At 53.4% G+C, this 21,040-nt stretch overlaps 7 protein-coding genes across 7 annotated transcripts; 2 read left to right on the forward strand and 5 right to left on the reverse strand.

The window, feature by feature from the left end:
- Positions 1 to 703: 703 nt before the first annotated feature.
- BNA5_1 (Kynureninase (L-kynurenine hydrolase)) lies at positions 704 to 2,137 on the reverse strand (the record flags this gene model as incomplete). The annotated part of the gene is made up of 1 exon (XM_056213980.1): positions 704 to 2,137. The coding sequence occupies one exon, from the start codon at positions 2,135 to 2,137 to the stop codon at positions 704 to 706; it is 1,434 nt and encodes a 477-aa protein (XP_056071247.1).
- Positions 2,138 to 2,593: 456 nt separating this feature from the next.
- On the forward strand, positions 2,594 to 3,899 carry N0V89_005204 (uncharacterized protein; the record flags this gene model as incomplete). The annotated part of the gene is made up of 2 exons (XM_056213981.1): positions 2,594 to 2,902; positions 2,952 to 3,899. The coding sequence occupies 2 exons, from the start codon at positions 2,594 to 2,596 to the stop codon at positions 3,897 to 3,899; spliced, it is 1,257 nt and encodes a 418-aa protein (XP_056071248.1).
- Positions 3,900 to 3,931: 32 nt separating this feature from the next.
- On the reverse strand, positions 3,932 to 6,183 carry N0V89_005205 (uncharacterized protein; the record flags this gene model as incomplete). Its single annotated transcript, XM_056213982.1, has 5 exons — positions 3,932 to 4,469; positions 4,518 to 5,145; positions 5,199 to 5,228; positions 5,280 to 5,966; positions 6,093 to 6,183. The coding sequence occupies 5 exons, from the start codon at positions 6,181 to 6,183 to the stop codon at positions 3,932 to 3,934; spliced, it is 1,974 nt and encodes a 657-aa protein (XP_056071249.1).
- A 534-nt stretch (positions 6,184 to 6,717) lies between these two features.
- N0V89_005206 (uncharacterized protein) lies at positions 6,718 to 10,441 on the reverse strand (the record flags this gene model as incomplete). The annotated part of the gene is made up of 4 exons (XM_056213983.1): positions 6,718 to 8,832; positions 8,878 to 10,032; positions 10,365 to 10,373; positions 10,436 to 10,441. The coding sequence occupies 4 exons, from the start codon at positions 10,439 to 10,441 to the stop codon at positions 6,718 to 6,720; spliced, it is 3,285 nt and encodes a 1,094-aa protein (XP_056071250.1).
- A 1,807-nt stretch (positions 10,442 to 12,248) lies between these two features.
- N0V89_005207 (uncharacterized protein) lies at positions 12,249 to 14,694 on the reverse strand (the record flags this gene model as incomplete). The annotated part of the gene is made up of 2 exons (XM_056213984.1): positions 12,249 to 13,274; positions 13,324 to 14,694. 2 exons carry the CDS (start codon positions 14,692 to 14,694, stop codon positions 12,249 to 12,251), a joined length of 2,397 nt encoding a protein of 798 aa, XP_056071251.1.
- Positions 14,695 to 15,384: 690 nt separating this feature from the next.
- Positions 15,385 to 17,011, forward strand: N0V89_005208 (uncharacterized protein; the record flags this gene model as incomplete). Its single annotated transcript, XM_056213985.1, has 4 exons — positions 15,385 to 15,581; positions 15,630 to 15,835; positions 15,884 to 16,298; positions 16,348 to 17,011. 4 exons carry the CDS (start codon positions 15,385 to 15,387, stop codon positions 17,009 to 17,011), a joined length of 1,482 nt encoding a protein of 493 aa, XP_056071252.1.
- A 256-nt stretch (positions 17,012 to 17,267) lies between these two features.
- Positions 17,268 to 19,627, reverse strand: N0V89_005209 (uncharacterized protein; the record flags this gene model as incomplete). The annotated part of the gene is made up of 2 exons (XM_056213986.1): positions 17,268 to 19,558; positions 19,612 to 19,627. The coding sequence occupies 2 exons, from the start codon at positions 19,625 to 19,627 to the stop codon at positions 17,268 to 17,270; spliced, it is 2,307 nt and encodes a 768-aa protein (XP_056071253.1).
- Positions 19,628 to 21,040: the final 1,413 nt, after the last annotated feature.

Consider the following 21,040-nt stretch of genomic DNA (forward strand, 5'->3'; position numbering starts at 1 on the left):
TTGTGAGCGAGACAGAAGTAGGAGACAAAATCAGTGCGAGCGAGGAAGCGATTTCAGAACCGAGCAAGTTGAAGATTGTGGTTATTGGCGAGACACTGGTGGATAGATATGACGGAACTTGAATATGTGACGGAGTGTCGCGAGGTGTTTTGTAAGCAAATGCCCTTTACCTCCGAAAACACATGCTCATGAATACATACAGTTTGTTGTTGACGATATTTATTGATCAACTAGCCTTCGCATATCTTTTATACCCAGGCGTTGTGGAAGAGGAGGATCTAGCGGGCATTCATTCTTCCATACGAGCCATGGCTGACGCCTATCTGTTATTGTAGAGACGGGATGCTGGCTGTGGTTCTTGTACGAAGCGGTGGGCAACACCGAATGAGGATTTCGACCGAGCGCTGATTTAACCTCTGCCAGCCCTGATCAATATGCCGTGGAAAGAATTGCATGGTGAGTAGCATCCTCTAACCCAGATTCAACTATTGATCTTTATGTGCCACGCTCCGGAATCAGCATCAAAAGGAACATATTCGAGCAGGCCTAGATGAGCATAGACACAACAAGATCAAATAAGCTCAAACGTTTACTTCGTAATTGTCTTATTCAATATCATCCAGCCCTCTTTCTATGCAGACTGATAAGCTATTTTCAGTATTGCCTCCAGTTTTGCTGATAAAACTCTATTCACAGCATCACATCAAGGCGTCCGAACCTTCCTCTCCAACCCACCCTCAAAAACCCTCATAAACCTCCACACATCCTCAAACGTATTATACAACGACACCGGCGCCACCCGTATGCACCCAGGCTTCCTCTTATCGCAGACAACGCCGCCCTCCACCAAAGCATCGCTCACAATCTCCATCAAATCCTCCTGCAACAGCACGCTGAGCTGCGTACCCCGCCATCTCGGATCTTTCGGCGTGATAACTTCGAACGGGTCCCGGCCGTCTTTCTGATTCCGCGCCGCAATGGCGGAGAGAAGATGCTCAGCGTACGCAGTGAGCAGCAGTGCTTTCGACCTTAGCTTTTCCATCGACGTTTTCTCAAAGACGCTAAGCGAGCCGGACAGACAAGTGAGGTCCACGATGCTAGGATTCGAGCACTGGAAGCCCCCTGCGCCGGCCGTAGGCACGAACTTGTTATCCATGAGAAAGCGGGAGGACTTGTCGTGGCCGTACCAGCCTTTGAGACCGACGTTGGACCCGTTGTCGCCGTGTTTCGAGTGCACGAATGCGCCTGCGATGGCGCCGGCGCCGGCATTCATGTATTTGTAGGTGCACCAGCAGGCGAAGTCGACGTTCCATTCGTGCAGCTTTAGCTCGACGTTGCCGGCGGCGTGGGCGCAGTCCCAACCGATGGTTATGCCATGGCTGTGGGCGTGTGCGGTGATAGTTTGGATGTCGAGGAGTTGGCCGGAGTAGTACTGGATGCCTGGGAGGAGGATCAATGCAAGTTCGTCGGCATGCTGGTCAATCAATTTGCAGATGTTTTCCGTGGTCATGAGATATCCGTCGTCCGGGTCTACAGGAAGGATTGACTTTTTGGAATCCAGACCGTGCCATTCGATCTGTGATTCGATGGCATACCAGTCGCTGGGGAATGGTCGCCACTCGCACATGATTCTGTGTTTCTTCTCGGTGGGTTTGTAGAATGCAGCCATCATCAGGTGCAAGTTGATGGTCAGTGTGTTCATGGCAACAATCTCTGATGGTGATGCGCCGACAATAGGGGCCATTTTTCGCGCACAATCGGCAGCCATATCTTGGTATGGCGTTAAAGGCGAGTCCTCGAGCTGGGTAAAGTGGCCCCCAACAGCAATAGATCCCCATGTCTTCAGGTATGCGTTTAGGTATTCACCTACAGCCTTTGGTTGCAGACCTAATGAATTACCGCAAAAGTAGATGCTCTCCTCTTTTGTGCTTGATGCTGAAGCTGCTGTTTTCTCATCATCCTTGAGTGTTTTTCGCTTGAGCTGGGCTTTGGTCGGAACCACGAATTCTGATCGAAATGTCTTCTGGATGTGGTCGCTCTGGTCAAGAGACTGTGCAAAGTCGAGAGTGTCGGAAGCTGTTGGCCATTCTGGCTTTTGCCCCTCTCGCAGTTGTTGAATAGCGCTTGTTACCTCCATAGTGTCCTCTTCAAGTCAAGAATGTAAGCGTAGTGTAGAATGATGGCGTGAGAGGAGGAGCCGCGGTCAATATATATCCACGATAGGCAGGCACTTACGTCTATGATGGGGAAACCTCTTTTAGGTCATTATTCTGCATCCGTTGTGCAGCGTAGAATGTTCCGTTGTGACCTTCCGATAGCGGAGTAGCGCGAAAACTGGCTTCCGTCAAGCGTTGAAGTTCCGATGGTCTTCCGTTCCGTCGGTCAGCGGCCCTCACCAAGGAGTACCGAGCAACTTTCGGTCTACGAAGTTGGTAGCAGGCAAAGTGGGTCATTACGTTGGATATAATAAAATGCAATCAGTAGCGCGGGAAGCAAACAGATTCACTCTGGAGACTTCACTCAAAAGCGCCTCTATAAGCCAATAAACTATTTCAGGAGCTACTGTTTTCGTCTGTGTTTCATACTTCCCAACATGAGTCCTCACAGAGTTGAAGTATTGCCCTCTCGGGCTGCTCTACCCCAATATGGTATCTCCGAGAATGGCTTCCTGCCGAAAGAAGCACCATTAGAGCAGCTACCACAACGATACTACCAGCCATGGGAACTGATAATGGAAGAGCTACCGAAGCTTATTGAGAGGCAGCAGATCCGCGAAAAGGTCGATGTTTTACCTGTGCTAGATACCGTACACTTGAGCAGCGAGGCTGAATGGCAACGAGCTTGTTCGATCCTCGCACTCATTGCCCAAGGATATATCTGGACCGGCCCAGAACCAGCTCAGGTAGGATGCAGAGACTCATATATCAGGAATTTGCTGACGAAAGCTGCAGCGACTTCCACCTGCCATTACTATCCCCTTCCTCCAGACATCCGAACATCTCGAAGTACCGCCAATCGCAACGTACGCAACTTTAAACCTGTGGAACTGGAGAATACTCCATACAGGCGCGGACATCACACATCCGGACAATCTTGAGGCTCTACAGACGGCCACTGGAACGGACGATGAGTCTTGGTTTTTGATCATCTCCTGTGCCATGGAGGCGAGAGCAGGGTCCCTCATCGATAGTATGCTTGGCGCTCTGGAAGCAGTGGAAGCTAACGATGTACCGACTATCATCGATGCTCTGGAATATTTTACGCAAAGCATGGAGGATATCGGGTGCTTGCTTGAACGCATGGATGAGCGGTGCAACCCCCAAACCTTCTACCACACGATCCGACCCTTCTTAGCAGGCAGTATGAACATGGAGGCTGCGGGTCTGACCCATGGTGTCTTCTACGACGAAGGAGATGGCAAAGGTTCGTGGAGGAAGTATCGTGGAGGCAGCAACGGTCAAAGCTCGTTATTGCAATTCTTCGATGCCATCTTGTCTGTCAACCATTCTCGCTCCGGAGGCTTCCATTCGGAGATGAGGAAATATATGCCCGGCCCTCACCGAAGATTCTTGGAAGATATCGAGTCGATTGCAAATATTCGCAGCTACGTTGAAAGCCGAGAAGACAACGTTGCTCTCACAGCCGCCTTCAACGATGCAATAACGGCGCTAGGTGCCTTCAGAGACAAGCACATTGCTCTAGTCACCCGGTATATCATCATTCCCAGTCGCATGCCCAAGCTAGAGTACGGCGTAGTCCGGAAGGACATCGCATCCGCTTCAACTAAGATGGCACTGGAAGCTCAGACTCAGGAGCTCCGTGGCACAGGGGGCACGAAGTTAATACCCTTTTTGCGAACCTCGAGAGATGAGACCAACGAGACTGCCGTCAAAAGATGATCCTTATAACGATTAGAGCCAGGCGGCATTCGTTATGGAAGGAACCCTTGGTCAGCCTGCCGATCATAGATCGGGAAGAGCGGGATGTCCGCTACAGATGCACCATCCGAGTTGTGGGTCCCAGGTTGAAGAAAATCTTGGAGGCCTGGATCGTACTCGGTGGGCCATGGCAAAGCGAAGAAATCAGCATCATACATAGTCCAGTCCAAAGCAGCTGTAGTAGTTGCAGGTGCCTCCGTAGAATATGATGTGGCCGGCTCAGCAACATGTCGGAAGCGATCTATGGTTGAATCTTCGGATGGCGGACTGGTGCCCGAAGCTAGTAGACCAAACAGTTCAGAAGAAGCTTGCTTCCTTTGCATCCGTAATTGCATCTCACGCTTCTTTACATGTGTAGCTGTGAGCTTGAGCAATGACTGGACGATACGAGAATATTGTCCAGCGTGTGGGTCTATACTGCTGAAGTACTCCAAGCATCGAATAGACGATTCGCAGTTCTCGACGAACATTGATCCAGAATTTCCAAGGGTGCCAACTGCCAAAACAAGGGAAGCTGTGAATAACCAAGATCTACTTTCGGTCAACATCGGTAGCTAGGCCATCGATGGGATGACTTACACGATGAGCGGCATTCTGTACGGTAAGGCTCCGGTGCGAATAACAGCTTGAAGGGTATCAACGAAGGATGTTGCAGCGTCAAGCGCGGCGTCCGCGTACTTTTGCTTATTAGCGTGCTCGCCCTGCGTACGGGCGCCCTTCATTGAAGCTCCCATATAGTCGTAAATTTCATAAATGAGAAACGGTCTTGTGAGCAGCATGATGCCATAGTAGTACGTACACAGCGTTGAGCAGGCGCCTACCAGTGCAACAAGTGCCGTGTCATTACGATTAGGTGGGTTTAATGTCTCCGTCAAAGGTTGCAACCAGTTGGACGCCCAACCTTTTAGTTGACGGGAAACAAAGTCCGCTATTCGCAGTGAGATGCGCTTTCGTGAATAGACCTCGACCACTACACGTTCGATGATCATGAATATCTGAACACTGGCGTCAAGTATGTTAGCGGCCACTTCATTGTCCATCTGCATGATGCTGTATTTGACAGTACAGTCTACGTCGGATGTGCATGGGGGACGACCAAGATTGGTGCTGATAAGCATGTCGACAACGCGCAAGCTTTTCCAGATCCGATCTCGCATAGTCCGGATCGAATCGCCAAAGGAAGCATTGACTTCGGTGCGATGGATGCCTATATAACGCGATTAGACCAGTACGTGCCCACGAAGACCCAAGTTCACACACCGATGGCGTATGCAGTACGCGCCGCAAGAGCTGTACGATCAGTAACAGCACATGAATCAGAATCATTATCATTTGGCTTACAGAAGTAAAGATATGCTCCGTTCGGTTGAAAGGCACGCAGCATGTAGATAGCCACAAGAGCGAAGCCTTGAACCGTCGCCACATTCATGCTGTTGCACATGTTCTTTGACAGAGCCGTTCTCGCATGTTCAAACCAAGCGTCGGCTTTGCCCTCGTCATGTTCCTGTGCGCCAATGGCAAGCACTAAAAAGAAAACGGCGGCGGCGGCGTCATCTGAGTGCTGTAGCTGGCCACTAGCCCATGCTTTCAATTCCCGTACAAGCTCGTCACGTTCAAAAAGTTCTACGAGACCGCTCGTGGCGATAAGATACTTGTTGACCAGATGCCGCACATCATGCACATTGACCGAGGTATACTGGGGTCTGCTTGATATTGTTGGACGAGCGATCTCGATGATGCAGTCTCGTGCCGCCGGAACTGTAAACCCGTCGGGATCAACTTCGGATGAGATAAGATATCTCACTGTCTGCAGAAAAGATAGTGGCGCACAGTCACCGATGAAGATGAATTTGCCTTGGGCGTCACGGAGGATACGCCCTTCGAGTGGAACGACTGTGTCTTCATGATGATCGTCCCTGCTTGTCGTAGGGGAGAGCGAAGATCCGATCTGGTTCTGGTTCTGATTCGTCCCGTCGCGGCTTCTAGGTCGGAGTGTGTTGCCCTCGCTATGCGCCCTGTTTTGAATATCTAGTGTTGCATTTGCATTATGTTTGTTCGGCGTGTTGCCAACAGAGCGAGTTCTAGGACCTGAAAATGTACAATTGTCTGCGCAATCTTTTCGTTTGCAGTATGCACACGGTTGTTCCCCGTCACATTTGACTTTCCGCTTCTTGCAGAGATCACAGGCTGCGGTCACACGGTCGAGCCGACGTCGTTTTTCGGCAGGGGCGGTTTCGGTCGTCATTTGGTATGGGTTGGTACCATAGCTTGTTTTGTGGTTACTTGCATGGTAATAGTCCCGGGTGCAAGTACGTGTGTCGGATGAAGAGTGAGAAGACGGAAGCCGCCCAGGTTCCGACACTGCTTGGTGTGGCGGATGATGTTAAAGCCTTGGCATTAGTCATCCGAGCTTGCTTCCGACGATGACGGAGGAGGGCAGCATCGGTCAACATAACCCACCAACAACCATATGTATCCGAGTTCACTGGACTGAAGCGGTATAACTACTCGTCGGAGCCCGAATGGACATGTCGGCCACCGGTAAAACCCTATGAGGGAAGGGATGGGGTTGAAGGGAAATGCACGACGTAAGTGTGCTTGCAATTGAGTTACAGGATAATTGAAAGCTCGTCGAAGCTTGCATTCCATGCGTGAGTGTTGTGTTCGTATCAATATAACGAATCTGGTGATTAAGTATAATACGATGAGAAACATGCAAGGAAACATGCGAAACGCTAAGATGCTCGAGTCCGTAATCCACCCCAAAACCATCCAAATCCTAAGACGAAGCAGCCGCCTCATTCGTTTGGCGATTCGCCGTAACTTCAACACCCACCTTCTTTGGCGCGCTCTCCTGGATCCTGAAGTCTTCATTACGATTCCCCTGAACCCGCTCTATCTCGTTCTGAATTGCCAGAACCCAATGGTCCCTCTCAGCGCGACTCCTTGCCCGGAACACCACGCTGCGCCCCTTGCTCCCCAATTTCGCCACCCTCTTTATACGCGTCCTCTTCCCCATCTTCCTGTTTTGCTCGCCCTCACCCGCTCCCTCCTCCGCACGGAACCAGCTCTTGCTCTTGCCGTGCCACACCACGAACGTCGTCATGACATCCTCATCTGTACTCGTCCACCCATCTTCGAGGTATATCTTCGGTAGCGCGTGGTGCCCGGGCTTATTAGAATCGAAGGTCTGGTTCTGGTAGAGGAGGTCTGATTCGGTGAGCAGGCCGGAGTAGATGTAGCAATCGCGGAGGTCAAGGTTAGCCATGCGCTCATGGTGGATGTGCGCGAGCTGCCTGCCCGTGCCAGTCCTCAGCACGTCTTGAAACATGAGCAGGGTGCCTGCGGCGAGGAGCACACTGCAGCGCGTGAAGGGCGCGTGGATTCGGGGTTTGCGGTAGAGAGTACCGCTCATGTGGATGGCACGGCATTCCGCGATGCCACACATGTTGTAGAGAAAGGGGGATGCATAGGACTGCGTGACCTCCCATTTCCTGGCGAACTGCCCGATATAGGCTTCAGCTTCTTCGTCGATGTTTAGCGCGCTAAGGTTGCGGCTGCGCGTGGATTTGTAGAGCGTAATGTCGGCCGCAGTGCGGAACTTCCAGTACTTTGCTAGGGCGCGGAGATGCTTGATCCATTCCTTTCGACGGGCTTTGTCGGCAGCCTGCAACCGAATGATCAAACCATTACGCATGATAAGCTCGAACGTGCGGTCGATGTCGACCTCTTTTGTAACACCATCATCCCTCGTTGTGTCATCTTCCACGTCCTCGTCGAAATCAACGTCCGAACCAGTGTCGATGTGCTCATCGACTGGTGTTGCTCCAAGCCTCGCTTTGCGTACTTTCACAACGTTGGCTAGGTTGATGTATCCGTCACAATTGAGCAAATTTTGCAATTTGCGCTGAGCCTCATCTGCGGCATCCTCGTCATGGAGTCTCCGTGATTCTGGAGTACCTGAGTGGCCTTCCAACAACCATTCGATATGGTCATCTTTGACAGGATACGGGTCGACAGCCCATGTATCGGGCGTGCGTTCTTTGATGGTCCGAGCTGACGGAACTGCTGATCCCTCCGAGACAGGCATCTTAGGCGGTGGAGGCGGCGTGGTGTTGGTCGGTCGCGAGAAGATAAGGAATTGATCGTGCGTAGCGAAGTATAACTGCTTGTGGTACATGAGACCCAATCGCCTTGCCCTTCCGCGTTGACTAGTCAGTCGAATCAAGAATCCTTCTACCGGAACTGGCTCGTTCAGCGTCTTTTGCTTTTTGCGGGTTATCGCCGTGGTTGGGTAATGTGTCTTAGGCCGAAGCTCCAGCTCGTGCGATTTCGCCATGGCTATTGTGCCATACATCTTACGCTCATTTGCACCGTGTATCCACTCGAGACGATCGTATCGCTTCCAAGCGAGTCCTATTCGCTGGTTCTTAGCCCACGAATCGAGTATGTCCGCCCACTCCGGCGAACCCTCGAGCTGATCAAGACACTGTACGACTAGCGCTTGAGCAACTGCCTGCTCCACCTGCATCGTCTTTAGAATGGCTTCTTCGTTATCAGAGTCGTTGGCTTCCTGAGCCTCGCTCTGAGTTTCTTCGAGCTTCCTGAAGGGGTCCGAAATGCGGAGGCTGACACTCATGTCCGGGATGTTAATCTGAAGCTCCGATGCGCGGCGCCAGCCCATGACGTTACGCAGGAAGGTGTACCATTCCACCGCATTTGAAGCGGTTCGGGCCTGCATGATAAAGATTCGAGTGCCTCGCGATACCGGCATCCATACGACGACAGATTTGTCCAAGGAAGAGTAGAGGTTGACCTTCGTGATCTTCTTTCCAAGTGGTATCTGATACGCGGCCTGCTTGCTGGCATTCGGCTCTTCGATCTCGGGAATGACCTAACTTTGTAAGCTTTGCCCATATCCAAGCATCGCTGCACGCACCCTAGTCTTGTACATTTGCAGTACAAAGTCAGCGTCCTCCGATTCACTGTGCCGGCAGACAACCATATACTCTCTCCACTTGTCTTTGACCCTGGAGTCGATCTTCTGGCTCGCGTTCTCATCGAAGTCGTCCGGCACCTCTTTTCCTGCCGAATCAACCCGTACCAGCATGCGCTCCATCTTGACCACGAGACCATCTTTGATCTTCCGTCTTCGGAGCTTCGTTGACGCCCGCTGGACCGTCATCTGCGCTTGCTTTGCCCTCAAGTGAATAGATGCGCGCTTCGAATCTTCAGGGATATCGAACTTGACCAGGTTACGCAGGTTGGACGTTTTGCGGGAAAGCGTCTCGCCGGCGCGCTCGAGTGGTGATCCAGTCGAGTCTGACGATCCCATTTGCGACTTCCTCTTTGCCTTCGCAAGAATGCCCTTTGCCGGAGAAATGGGTTCAGCGACAGGGGACGCATCCTTTTGACTGTCAGCCTTGCGCAGCAATGATGTAGTAGACACAGCATCTACCGAGGGCTCTCCAGCATTTGGTTCGAGCCCAGCTGTGGTGCTCTCCACGGTAGAAAGCGGTCTTTTGCTTGAGCTCTTGCTTCCCGTCGCGATAGGAACTTGTAAGCCACTTGCCTGTCCTTGGTCTTGGTGTGGGAACGGGATGGCTTCGTTGTCTTCATCTTCCGTGGTGGAAGGGGGTATAGACGAGGCGGTCACAAAGGTCTTGGAGCTCTGGCGGCGCGCTGTAGCCGGGCGGGCCTCGTCCTCAGGCTCTTCCTGATGAGTGTAGACGCGCAGATCCTCGTCAGGCTCCGAGACTGCATCAACGAACTCTTCCTCGTCCGGTGTCTGGACATGTTCCTTGCGCGTAGAAGCACGAGGAATCTCTAGTGCGGGCAGCGCCTGTCCCTTGCCTGCAGACGTTCCGCTAGCCGGTCCGCTCTGCCCTTGTTCGCCCCCCTCTGCTTCGACGTCCTCGGGCTGGGGGAAGCTTTGCTGGAACAAGGCCGACGAGCTGGGGCCGTCGATGCCAGTTAAGCGGCGGTCGCGCGATCCACGGCGGTCGGCAGACGAGAAGGTGCCTGCGCGTGTCGAATAGTTGATGTGCAGGTGGTGCTTATACCAGTCGCGGCGGTGTGTTTTCAGCCAACCCTCCTGTGTCTTTGTATCAGCGCGTGTTTTTGTTGCAGCATGGCGGGGTTGCGCACTGGGATGGGTCCGATGAAGAAGCGGCGCGACGTGAGGTAGAGATGCTCGGGCGTCGCATGTTGCTGCGAAGAGTGTCAGCTGCTGGCCAATGGCTCTAATGTGGCGAGAAGACCGACCAGGCGCTGCGCAGTGTACGAGTCCGGCGAAAGAGACGCGATCTCAGGGGCCTGGTGCCATGAATGTGGGTGTGGTTCGGGCATCTGAGCCCGCCCTTACTTGTTGGCTCGTGGCGTGCAGCTGTCTCGCGAGAAGTGCCGCGTGCGGTATCGTGGTATTACATTAACGTGCTAGAGCAAAACATAGTACAGTAAAAAACAACACTGAAGAAATATGAAGGAGCGACGCGTACATGCATGCTACGGGAAAGCAGGGCCGTGTAGCTGCAGCAATTGAAGCCTGGACCAGCAGCTGCGAAGCCTGGTTCGGTCCCGACCGCGGACGTCATCGACACATCCCTGCGCCAATCGCTCCCGACGAGACTTGCAAGCAGCACAGGCTGGGTACGACAGCCGTACATTGGCTGGACCGGTCTCTGCTCAGATAGCGATAGACAACAATCATGAACACATAATGTGGCTTCGTATTGCCATAAAATGTGCTGATGCTCGAGCTTCAAACCTCCGTGATCTGGGTGCTCCACCGACGGACTTCATGATCGACGCATCTAACCGAGCTCGGAAATGCCTCCCAAAAAGGAAGAAACCCCTGTCCAACGTATGAAAGGACGTGGTGTGCGGTGCATGTCAGGTTAGATAGAGTACAACGTGAGACATTCAACGACTGAACATTTGAACAGCTTTGAAACGCATTCCGAAGTCACGGAACCATTTACCCACGCGCAGTCTCACGCACCATCCTTGCGCTGCCGCACCTTATCCGATCTGAACCTTCTCCTTTTGGCAGAAATTCTAAAAAACCATCAATCACGGCCGAGGATGATCTGCTTTGTGGCGCCTGTCAGCAGGGTCGTTCCTGGTCGAGACCCCTCCTAACGAAGCATAGGTAAGCGAACGTCTCACTCATGCTGCTCACAACTGCTTGCTTACGATCTGGCAGTAGACGGCATGAGGAAATTATACGCCACAGTTTCTAGACGTCTATAACTGAAGCAGGAGTATCCACATTACTAGGGCCGAAATGGCAGCGACCGTGCTCATGAGTGCGGGAAACTCAGTCAAAGCCTTGTCCTTCTCACCACTGTGCGACCCTCGTTGCACTACCAAGTTTGGAAAACAGAAAGAAAGGATGGCCAAACTTCATGAGGGATGGAGCAACACACAACACTTTGATCTCCAATCTAATGCATTACCATCATGGAGCAACGACACAGATGCTACCTACCCAATCTGCGCCAGCTATTCCAGAAGCTCTTTCCCACCCACTACGGTTTCCTCAAGCCATAATGGCAGCTACCATCACAGCTACTGGTAATAATCACAGCCTCTGTTGTCGCCTCTTTCTCTTCACCACCAAACGGCGCACCCAACCATCGTTATAACAATCACGGTATCACTATCGACATTTATCAACAGTCGCTCCCATTATTGTACCAGCTGTCCAGTAGCTGAGTGTCGGTATAGCCTCAGTTTGCTTCGCCTGCTACGCATGTGCTGACTACATGGCTATCTTTTACCATCAGGCAACTTTTGTCATCATGCCAAAATACAAGTCGGGGAACACCCCGCGAGCATACAAGAAGTCTAGGAACCGCAAAACAGTACCTTGTCCACCATCGAGCAGTGAGGTTCGGCTTAAAGAAACAAGGAAAGGACAAGAACAGAGAGCGATGAGATTGGAACGACCTGTTCGCCACGGCGATCAGGCTGAACTCGCTCGTCATTCACGGCTATCCCTATAGCTTGGGGGTCTGTTAAGCACCCTCCGTCACACGCGGATATCTGTCTCGCTTGGAAATCTTATAGGCACTATCCTCGTCGTTGGATTGTCGGTCGTTGGTATGGATCTGTCTGAATTCAGGTAGGTGCAACTCGCTGACAATTCTAGTGTGGTGTGTTTAGCGGGCATAGCCCGCAAAGAGGCATTCTCTGGGCGAGCACTATCAGCATCCATAATTAGCTAGTTGGTAGCAGTACAAAAAAAGTCTCGGACGAGTTCGGAAGTGTACTATGCTACAATCTATCCAGGCTGGTGAAACAAACCAATCACGTCACCGTCACCGTCGCATTGCCCCTTAAGTCACTGGAGCTCGAACCGGCATGCACGATGAAGTCTCCCTTCTCGACCACATACTTCATTCTGATATCCCACACACCCCAGTCCTTGACCTCCATGTCGACGCTGACATCGACCGTCTCACCTGCCTTGACGAGCACCTTCTTGAAACCCTTGAGCTGCTTGTTAGGCACCACGACCGAGGCGATGACGTCCTGGATGTAGAACTGCACGACCTCCTTTCCGTCCACAGGCGATGTGTTGGTGATGCTGACGCTCGCAGTGATGGTGTCATCCGCCGAAGCTGTGCTCTTCGACAGCGAGACATTGGAGTACGTGAAGTTAGAGTACGAAAGGCCGTACCCAAACTCGTAAAGCGCCTCGGGCGTGCCAAATACGTACGAGCTTCCGAATTTCAGCGTGCCGTTGTCATATATCTCTCCCGGGTTGGGAGCAGTGCCTCCAGCGAATCGGCCCGAGTTTAGGTAGTCGTAGAAGACAGGAAGACTGCCGACATCGTGGGGGATAGACACGGAGAGCTTGCCCGAGGGGTTGACGTCTCCAAAGAGCACGTCTGCGAGCGCAGCACCACCCTGCTCACCGGGATAAAACTGCTGGATTAGTGCCGACGCCTCATCAGAGATCCAGGGCTCTGTCACAGGCTTGCCGCTCTGAAATACAACGATGACGGGCTTGCCGGTGTCGATGATAGCCTTGACGAGGTTCGCCTGGGCGCCGACGAGCGTGAGATCGTTCACGTCGATGTGCTCGCCGGTCGTGGCGTTGAGGCCAGTCCAGAGCTCACCTTGGTCTCGGGACCAGGTTCCTACAACCACTACGGCGACGTCGGCGGCTTCGGCGGCCGAGACGGCCTCCGGGAAGCCGGACTCATCGGTTGACCAGCGCTCGCAGCCTTGCGCGTAGGTCACGGTGCCGGTAGAGGCATTGCGGATGCCTTGCAGCGGGTTGACGTTCTGGGCGTTGTATTGCGAGCGGTAGACGACGTAGTCTCCGAACTAAAGAAATCAGTGCTTTATTCTGTACCAAGGGCATATTGGAACTTACGTTGACAAAGTCGGCCATCGGGCCAATGACGGCGATGTTGGCATTTTTCTTCAAGGGGAGAGTTTGCTTCTTGTTCTCCAGGAGGACGATCGATTCTGCATCGAGCTTTCGCGCAAGCTTCACACTCTCGGTCTTGTGAGGAAAGCCGCTTGTGCCGTTCGTACCATTGCTGGCACCCAGTCCAGGGTACGGGTTCTCGAACAAACCCAGAGCGAACTTGGCGCGAAGCTGTCGTGCAACGGCTGTGTCGACGACCTCAATGTCAAGCTTTCCGGCCTCAACAAGCTCGGGGATGTTGGCGAAGTTGTAGCTGCCTCCGCCCATTTCGACATCGTTTCCAGCTGGGAGGGCGTACAGGGTAATGGCTTCACTGTCAACGGCGTCCTTCTGGCCGCCGCCTCTCGGCGTGCAGCTGCACATCTTGAAGGCGCAGCAGATGCGGTCAGTCGCGCCAGCATCGGAAGTCAACCAGTACTTGTAACCCCACTCTTCGCGGAGGATCTCAGTCATCATGTGGTAGTCCGCAATGGTGGGGATGCCATCGTAAGAGTTGTAGGACCCCATGATGCTGTATGCACCAGCATCGATGATGGCACGCTTGAAGGACGGCAGCCAAGTTGTTCGAAGCTCGCGCTCTCCGCCGTGCACTGGGCCAGTGTTGAGACCTTGTTCAGGTGCGGAAAATCCAGCGAAGTGCTTGATTGTTGCGCTGACATCGTGGTCTTGCACTCCGATCACATAGCTGTATGCCATTTCACCGACCAGGTGCGGGTCTTCGCCGTATGTCTCCTCGACACGGCCGTACCGTAGTTCGCGAGCGAGATCTGCGAGAGGAGCAAAAACTTGGTTGACACCAATTGTCTTGGACTCGTCGGCTATAACGCGAGCCATCTGCTCAATAAGCTCTGGGTCCCACGAACAAGCTTGTGCAATCGGGCTGTTGAAGACAGTGGCATTGCCGATGAGCAGGCCGTGGATACCCTCGGTCTGCACGAAAGCTGGAATACCCAACGTGGTGTTCTTGACGAGGTAATCCTGGGCTTTCCTGACACCTTCAGCGACCCAGTCCGGGGGAATTGCGTATCCCACGTAGAACTGCCCAGCTCTGTTGGCCATGTTCCAGGCCAAGCCGGTGTAGTTGAAGGCATTCGATGTCGTGTTGATCCAGTTGGAAAAATCACCCTGAACCAATTGTGCAGTCTTCTCCTCAATGGTCATCCGCGAGAGGAGATCAGCTACGCGGTCGTCCACCGAGGCATTGGGGTCCCTGTACGTGGCATTGGCGGCTGCCTGCCTGCGAGAAAGATCGTACGAGGCAGCTGGCGCCGCGGCAAGGAGGAAGAGCGAGGCTCTCATGATGGAGGAGGCCATTGCGAAGTGCTGCGTCTCACGACTTCGCCGCAATGGCAGCGGAGGCCTCCATAGTTATGGAGCTCCCAAGCCAGCACTTTTGTTAGAGTAACATTTCTCCGTCGACCAGGAAATGGCTGCTGCACCTCTTTTGCCGGGCCCGTCTGCAAGGGCAGTAGTTCATCTCTCGTCGCGACGGCGCCGATCGCTTTGCATCCGCATATTGTTTTCCCCGGCGCTCTTGCTGTATGACGCCGAACGCACACAAGCAGCTTCTGGAATTCGGCAAGGTTGCACAGGTTTCGGTACAAGATGTGCCAGGGGAAAAGGCGGAGGAGTGAATGATTGGCGGAAACAGTGGCCCCGGGGCGGGGAGGATCACGCCCCGCTCGCGCATCCCCAGGTCTCGTTGAACCCCAGGATTTGGCGCGAACGTGCATCACGCGCGAGCAGGTGAGCTGCACGCCTTGCTCGCGAGACTGGTGTCCTGGAAACTAGGGAGGTCTTCCGCCTCTAGAACCCGGTGGCTGGACGGGAAGGATGTGACTGTTGGCCATTGGACGGACGCCGTTGCGTGGCCATGGCCGTTGCACTGCATCTTATATGTCCAAGGTCCCGTCTTACTCGCTTTTTCGCGCAGACGCACCTCGTCTTCCTTTTTTGACCTGAGCATTGTGTGTCGGTGGAGCTGAATAGCTCTAAAGCTTCGCCATGGGTCTCGCGTTCAACATCGCGCTCGCCATCTTCGCGGGTACGGGGAGTTTCCTCTTCGGATATGACAGTGGTGTTATGACGGATGTGATTCAGTCACCTCACTTTCTGAAGTTCTTCAACACGAGCCCCGAGACGGCGATTATCGGCGCAATCAATTCGACGTTCTCGGGTGGTGCGGTGTTTGGGTCTTTCATGTAGGTCTGCAGAACTGCTGGATACGTGACAGTGCTAATGGCGAGCAGGGGAGGGTTTACTATGGACAGCCTTGGTCGTAGATGGACGGTACTCGTGGGAGCCATTATCAACCTGGTCGGTGCGGCGATGCAGTCTGGAGCTCAGAACTTAGCTATGATTCTTGTGGGCCGTATTATGGCTGGCTGGGCGGTTGGCGTCCTCTCCATGTCTGTCCCGATCTACCAATCTGAATGTGCTCATCCGTCCAAGCGAGGTAAGCGGCCCTGAAACATAGATTGGGCTCATTCCTGACTTCACACAGGTCTTATTGTCGGTATAACCCAGCAAATGATCGGTATTGGTTTCATCGTTTCCACTTGGGTCGGATACGGCTCCGCCCACGTACCCGAAACCAGTTCGTTCTCCTGGCGCTTCCCTCTTGGGTTCCAGTGTATCCCCTGCCTGATTCTCATCTGCGGTATCATGTTCTTCCCAGAGTCGCCCCGCTACCTCGTCGAGACGGATCGCTCCGATGAAGCCCTGAAGGTGCTGCGCAGACTACACTACAACGGTAGCAACGATGATGATATTCAAGCTCAGTTCCACGAGATCAAGAGTACAATTGAGGCCGAAAAGGCTGTTACAGCCCCGGGATGGCTGATCATGTTCAAGGTCAAGCAGTGGCGGACTCGGTTGCTGCATGCTACTTTCATGCAGGTCTTTACACAGATGACTGGGTACGTACCTCCCTCCCCTTCCCATAACTCTTCTCTAAGAGGCCTCCAGTATCAACGTCATCGGCTACTACCAAACCGTCATGTACAAAAACCTAGGCATCACCGGTCACCGCAACCTCCTCGTAACCGGCATCTACAACGTCGTCGGCCCCGTCTTCAACGCCTTCTTTATCATCTTCTTCCTCGACCGCGTCGGCCGCCGCAAGCCCCTCCTGTTCGGCACAATCGCCATCACCATCGCCCTTGTCTGCGAAGCCGCCATCGGCTCCCAGGTCCCCGGCGCCACGGGCGCCCGCAAAAACTCCCTCTCTATCGCAGGTGTCTTCTTCCTCTTCAGCGTCTCCGCCATCTTCTCCTGCTCCTTCGGCCCCATCTCTTGGGTCTACGCTTCTGAAATCATGCCCCTCTCCATCCGCGGCCGCGGCTCTGCCTTCGCCACCGGTATCGGTAACTGGCTCGTTAGCACCGTGTGGTCGCAAGTTTCTCCTATTGCGCTGGCAAACATCACGTACAAGTTCTACTTCATCTTTGTGGCGTGGAATCTGTGCGTTACGCTGCCGGCGGTTTACTTCCTCTGGAAGGAGACGAAGCAGTTGAGTTTGGAGGAGATTGATTTGCTGTTTGGGGAGAGGGCGTTGGGGACGCTGCCTGATCATCTGGATCAGAAGGAGATGGCGCCAGAAATTATGCACGAGGAGACGAAGAAGGTTTGAGCGTGAGAAAGTGTAAGGGGTGGAGGATATTGTGGGGGTGTTGGAAAGGCACAGAGCCTGGACGCGTGCATGGCAAATGTAGACGCTTGAATAGTTGGATAGTAATAGTAACCTATCTTGAAGATATTTTGTGGTTTAATTGTGGTCCTGAATCTTGTTCAAGTGTGTCTCTATGGGACTTCATCTGATGAGCAATCGGCGAATTGTGATTGTATCATTCGTATGCATGCTCTGTCACAGTAGGAGCCGCCGCTGTCTATGCCACATTCTCCAACTTCCACCCCCCTTGCAGGACATCGGGTGCCTTGATCTGTCCGTCGCTGCCAACCTCTACCACACCCTTCTGCTCTCCAGTCTTGTCGACTAACACAGCTTTGTCGCCCTCCTTGACACCATAGGTCTTGATGGTCCCCCCCTTCTTCAACCACTCATATGCAAATCCATCCTCGCCGTCCGCCTGTCCTAGCACCAGCACAGTGCCCTCTCTCACAAACAACGGCGTCTGCAGGAATCCATACTTCTCTCTCACCCACCTGCTCCCTTGCACCTCCTCTCCAGTCCAGAAGTTGAACCACCGGCCGGGAGGCAGGTATATCTCACCAGTCCCATCCTCCTCAAACACTGGCGCTGCAAGGATTTGCGAACCGATCATAAACTCGCGATCGCAGTACCAACTTGTCGGATCATCAGGAAATTCAAGCGCAACGGCACGTACGCTCGTCGGCCACCCATTCGCAATACTCTCCTCCGCCTGCGCGAAGAGATACGGCATCAGCTGGCGCTTGAATTGAACCCAGTGTCTCAAGACGTCGGTGCAGTTCTCCGGCTCAGTCGAGGAGTCGTCCACGAGCCAGGGCACGCGGTACGAGCTTGAGCCGTGCAGACGACTGTGCGTGCACAAGAAGCCGAAGGCAACCCAACGCTTGTAGATCCACGGCGGGGGCTTGCCTTCGAAACCTCCAATGTCGCTCGTCCACGAGGCGAACGATGCAAGGCCTAGACTCAGACCTCCGCGCACCGACTCGGCGAGGGCTGCGGGTGTGCTTTCGCAGTCGCCGCCCCATTGGAGTGGGAAACGCTGGGCGCCTGCGGTAGCGGTACGGGCGAAAAGGACGGCTTCGTTCTCGCCGTAGCGCTTCTGCAGTGTCTCGTAGATGAGCTTATTGTAGATGAAGGCGTACCAATTGTGCATCCTGCTCGGATCAACGGTCTTGTCGTGCCACTGGACGTTCTTTGTGGGAATGCGCTCTCCGAAGTCTGTTTTGATAGCATCGACGCCGATGTCGAATAGCTTCTCCATGCAGCCTGCGAACCAGGTGCACGCTTCTGGGTTCGTGAAGTCGACAATGCCCATGCCCGTCTGCCACAAATCCCACTGCCAGACATCACCGTTTGTCTTCTTCAGCAGGTAGCCTTTGTCGGCGGCGTACTTGAATACAGGCGATGCTTGGCCGACGTAGGGGTTCGTCCAGACGGAGATCTTGTTTACGAGTTTGGCGTCTTTCATTCGCTTGATTTGACCCTGCGGATCGGGAAAGAACTCGGGATCCCAGACGAAGTCTGTCCAGTGGAAGGCACGCAGCCAGAAGCAGTCGAAGTGGAAGACCTCGACGGGAATGCGGTTCGTGTTCATCGTTTCGACGAAGTGGCGCACTGTCTTCTCATCATATGAAGTTGTGAAGGAGGTCGATAGCCAAAGACCATAGGACCATGCTGGCGGTTTCCCAGGCTTGCCCGTCAGGATCGAGTATTTGGTGAGAACTTCCTTCGGCGTAGGCCCGTAGATGATGTACCACTTGAGGCGCTGCCCTTCGACGGTAGTCTGTAGTCTGGAGCAGCGCTCGCTACCAATCTCAAGATCAATCTTGTCGGGTGTGTCAATGAAGACTCCATAGCCGCGCGAGCTGAGCCAGAATGATATGTTTTTGTAGGCTTGCTCGCTGGAGGTACCTCCATCCTCGTTCCAGACTTCAACGTTCTGACCGATCTTATTCCACGCTCCGAAGCGCTCGCCTAGTCCATGGATTGTCTCTCCAACGGCCAGATCAGTCTGCGTGAACATGAAATGTTTCCGGTCGCTGATGTCTTCTACCTGCTTCGGGCTCGTCAATGCGGGAGAATAAGCCAAACCCACGCTACGGCTCTGTAGTGAAGTAATGGTTTTCGAGCCACCTGTTGCATGGAATTTTACGTCAAAGGTATGCGCATCTCCACTTATAGTCGCACTCAACGCCCCAGAGGTAATGGTCGTTCCCTTCTCACCCTTCTCCACCTGTGCATCCACACCTGGCTTGCCATGCGGAAACAGATCAAAGTCGGGCCCCAATCGGCGAGCGCCGGAAAAGTGTGTTACTTCGCACGAGATGACGCCGTCGAATTGGGCTTCGAGTTCAACGGAAATGCTGCTGAGATTGAGCGTGTCGCCGCGGGAAAAGATCTTGCGTGTTGGACAGAGTAGCGTTACGGCTTTGTTGTCTTCGCGGGGAGTGACGGTGTAGACTTCTTCTGCGTACTGGACCGTGAACGCATCGTTCGTAAGCCACATGCCTGTGAGTGCAATTAGCGTTGGTTCCCACGCCCCACGCATTCTCGAAGCATACCATCGCGGAACTTCATATTTGCGGAATTCTAAGATTGCTGTTGCAGTGTCAAGATTTCAGTATAAACAATGCTCGATATGTCGAGCTTGGGGTTGTGAAGTCTCCCCAATTTTCCCCAACAGTAGAAGCCATCCTTCGGAATGCCTTTCCGAGAACTCCTTCGCGTGACGGCAGCGGCGTCATTGTGTGGACGGAATATTCGGTGACAGATTGTCCGGTCTCCTCACGATGTAGAGACGCAGGTGGGACTGTACATGTACATGCGGCTGCAAGCTGCACGGCGGTCCACTCTCCGTCGAGCTATAGTATCCTGTAAGCGACCTTTGCGGCGTCTGTACGTCTAGCTGTCTGGTCATCTATTCGTGCTATTGTTCTTGGTCTTTGAGTTTTGCTCGTTCTCGAGTCAACAAGTGGTATGTTCTGGCGGGCTGAGAGTTTCTCAAGCGCGACCTTAACCGGTGGCTGTTCTCGGAGCTGCCGATTGCGATGCTGTACGTTAGCTCTCCACCTGAACACATGTCTGAGCCGAACTGACGAAGAACATAAGAAGCGTTCACGTGAAATCAGGTAACAAAGATTGAACACGCAATTGTTGACAGTATTGGCTGTTGTTGTTGGGAGGCAGCTGCTGACGCACCAATCAAAAGCGGCTGCGGCAATTGGCGATGCACTCATCATTCTTCTTTCATATCCCACCTACTCTTGCCATGTGCACAGGGGCTCCCGCAATGGCCTCTCCATTGCTCAACATGCCGTGGTCGGGTACAATTTGCACATCTACAGGAAAGGTCTTCGAGAGGAGCGCCGCGGACGAATGAGGTGGGCCTGTGGGTACAGTCAAGTTGATTTGCTCTCCTATTTATTGGGATGATTTTGCAGGCCTCCCACCAACCTATCGATAATAGCGAGCAAAGATGCACTGGAACATGTACAAAGCTCACAAGTGCTGAAAATGTTACAATCTGATCTGCACATCGTATGATTATGAGAATGACGCACGCTTGGCGCATCCTGGGCAAGAGTCCAGGTACGCGCACTGTCCATGAAGATCTACACCAAAACTCTCCGTTCTGAGGAGGAAGCATTGCCGTGCCGCCAGGATTTCCTATTGGCAATTTCAGACTGGGCAACGGTGCAAAGAGCTAGAATAGGAAGGCCCCACCGCTAGACTTTCGGCGCTCGTCACTGGTTTGATTCTCCTAAACGCTAGCACTTCGCGCCGTTGCTCGATCTTGATCATCAACAAGATGTTATCGTCTCAACTCCCCGGACTCTCTTGAGTCGCAATGAGACCGCCATGAAGCACGAGATGCATGCGATGCCCGACGGCGGCTGACGACTGCCACCCCTGCCGCGTTCAAGAGCCTGGGATGTTTGAAGGATTTTCTCACTGGCAGACCCCTATCTGACGATGCCCGCGGAGTTGCCA

Source organism: Didymosphaeria variabile (assembly GCF_027946475.1).
Source record: "Didymosphaeria variabile strain IMI 356815 chromosome Unknown scaffold_4, whole genome shotgun sequence".
Classification (NCBI taxonomy): domain Eukaryota; kingdom Fungi; phylum Ascomycota; class Dothideomycetes; order Pleosporales; family Didymosphaeriaceae; genus Didymosphaeria; species Didymosphaeria variabile.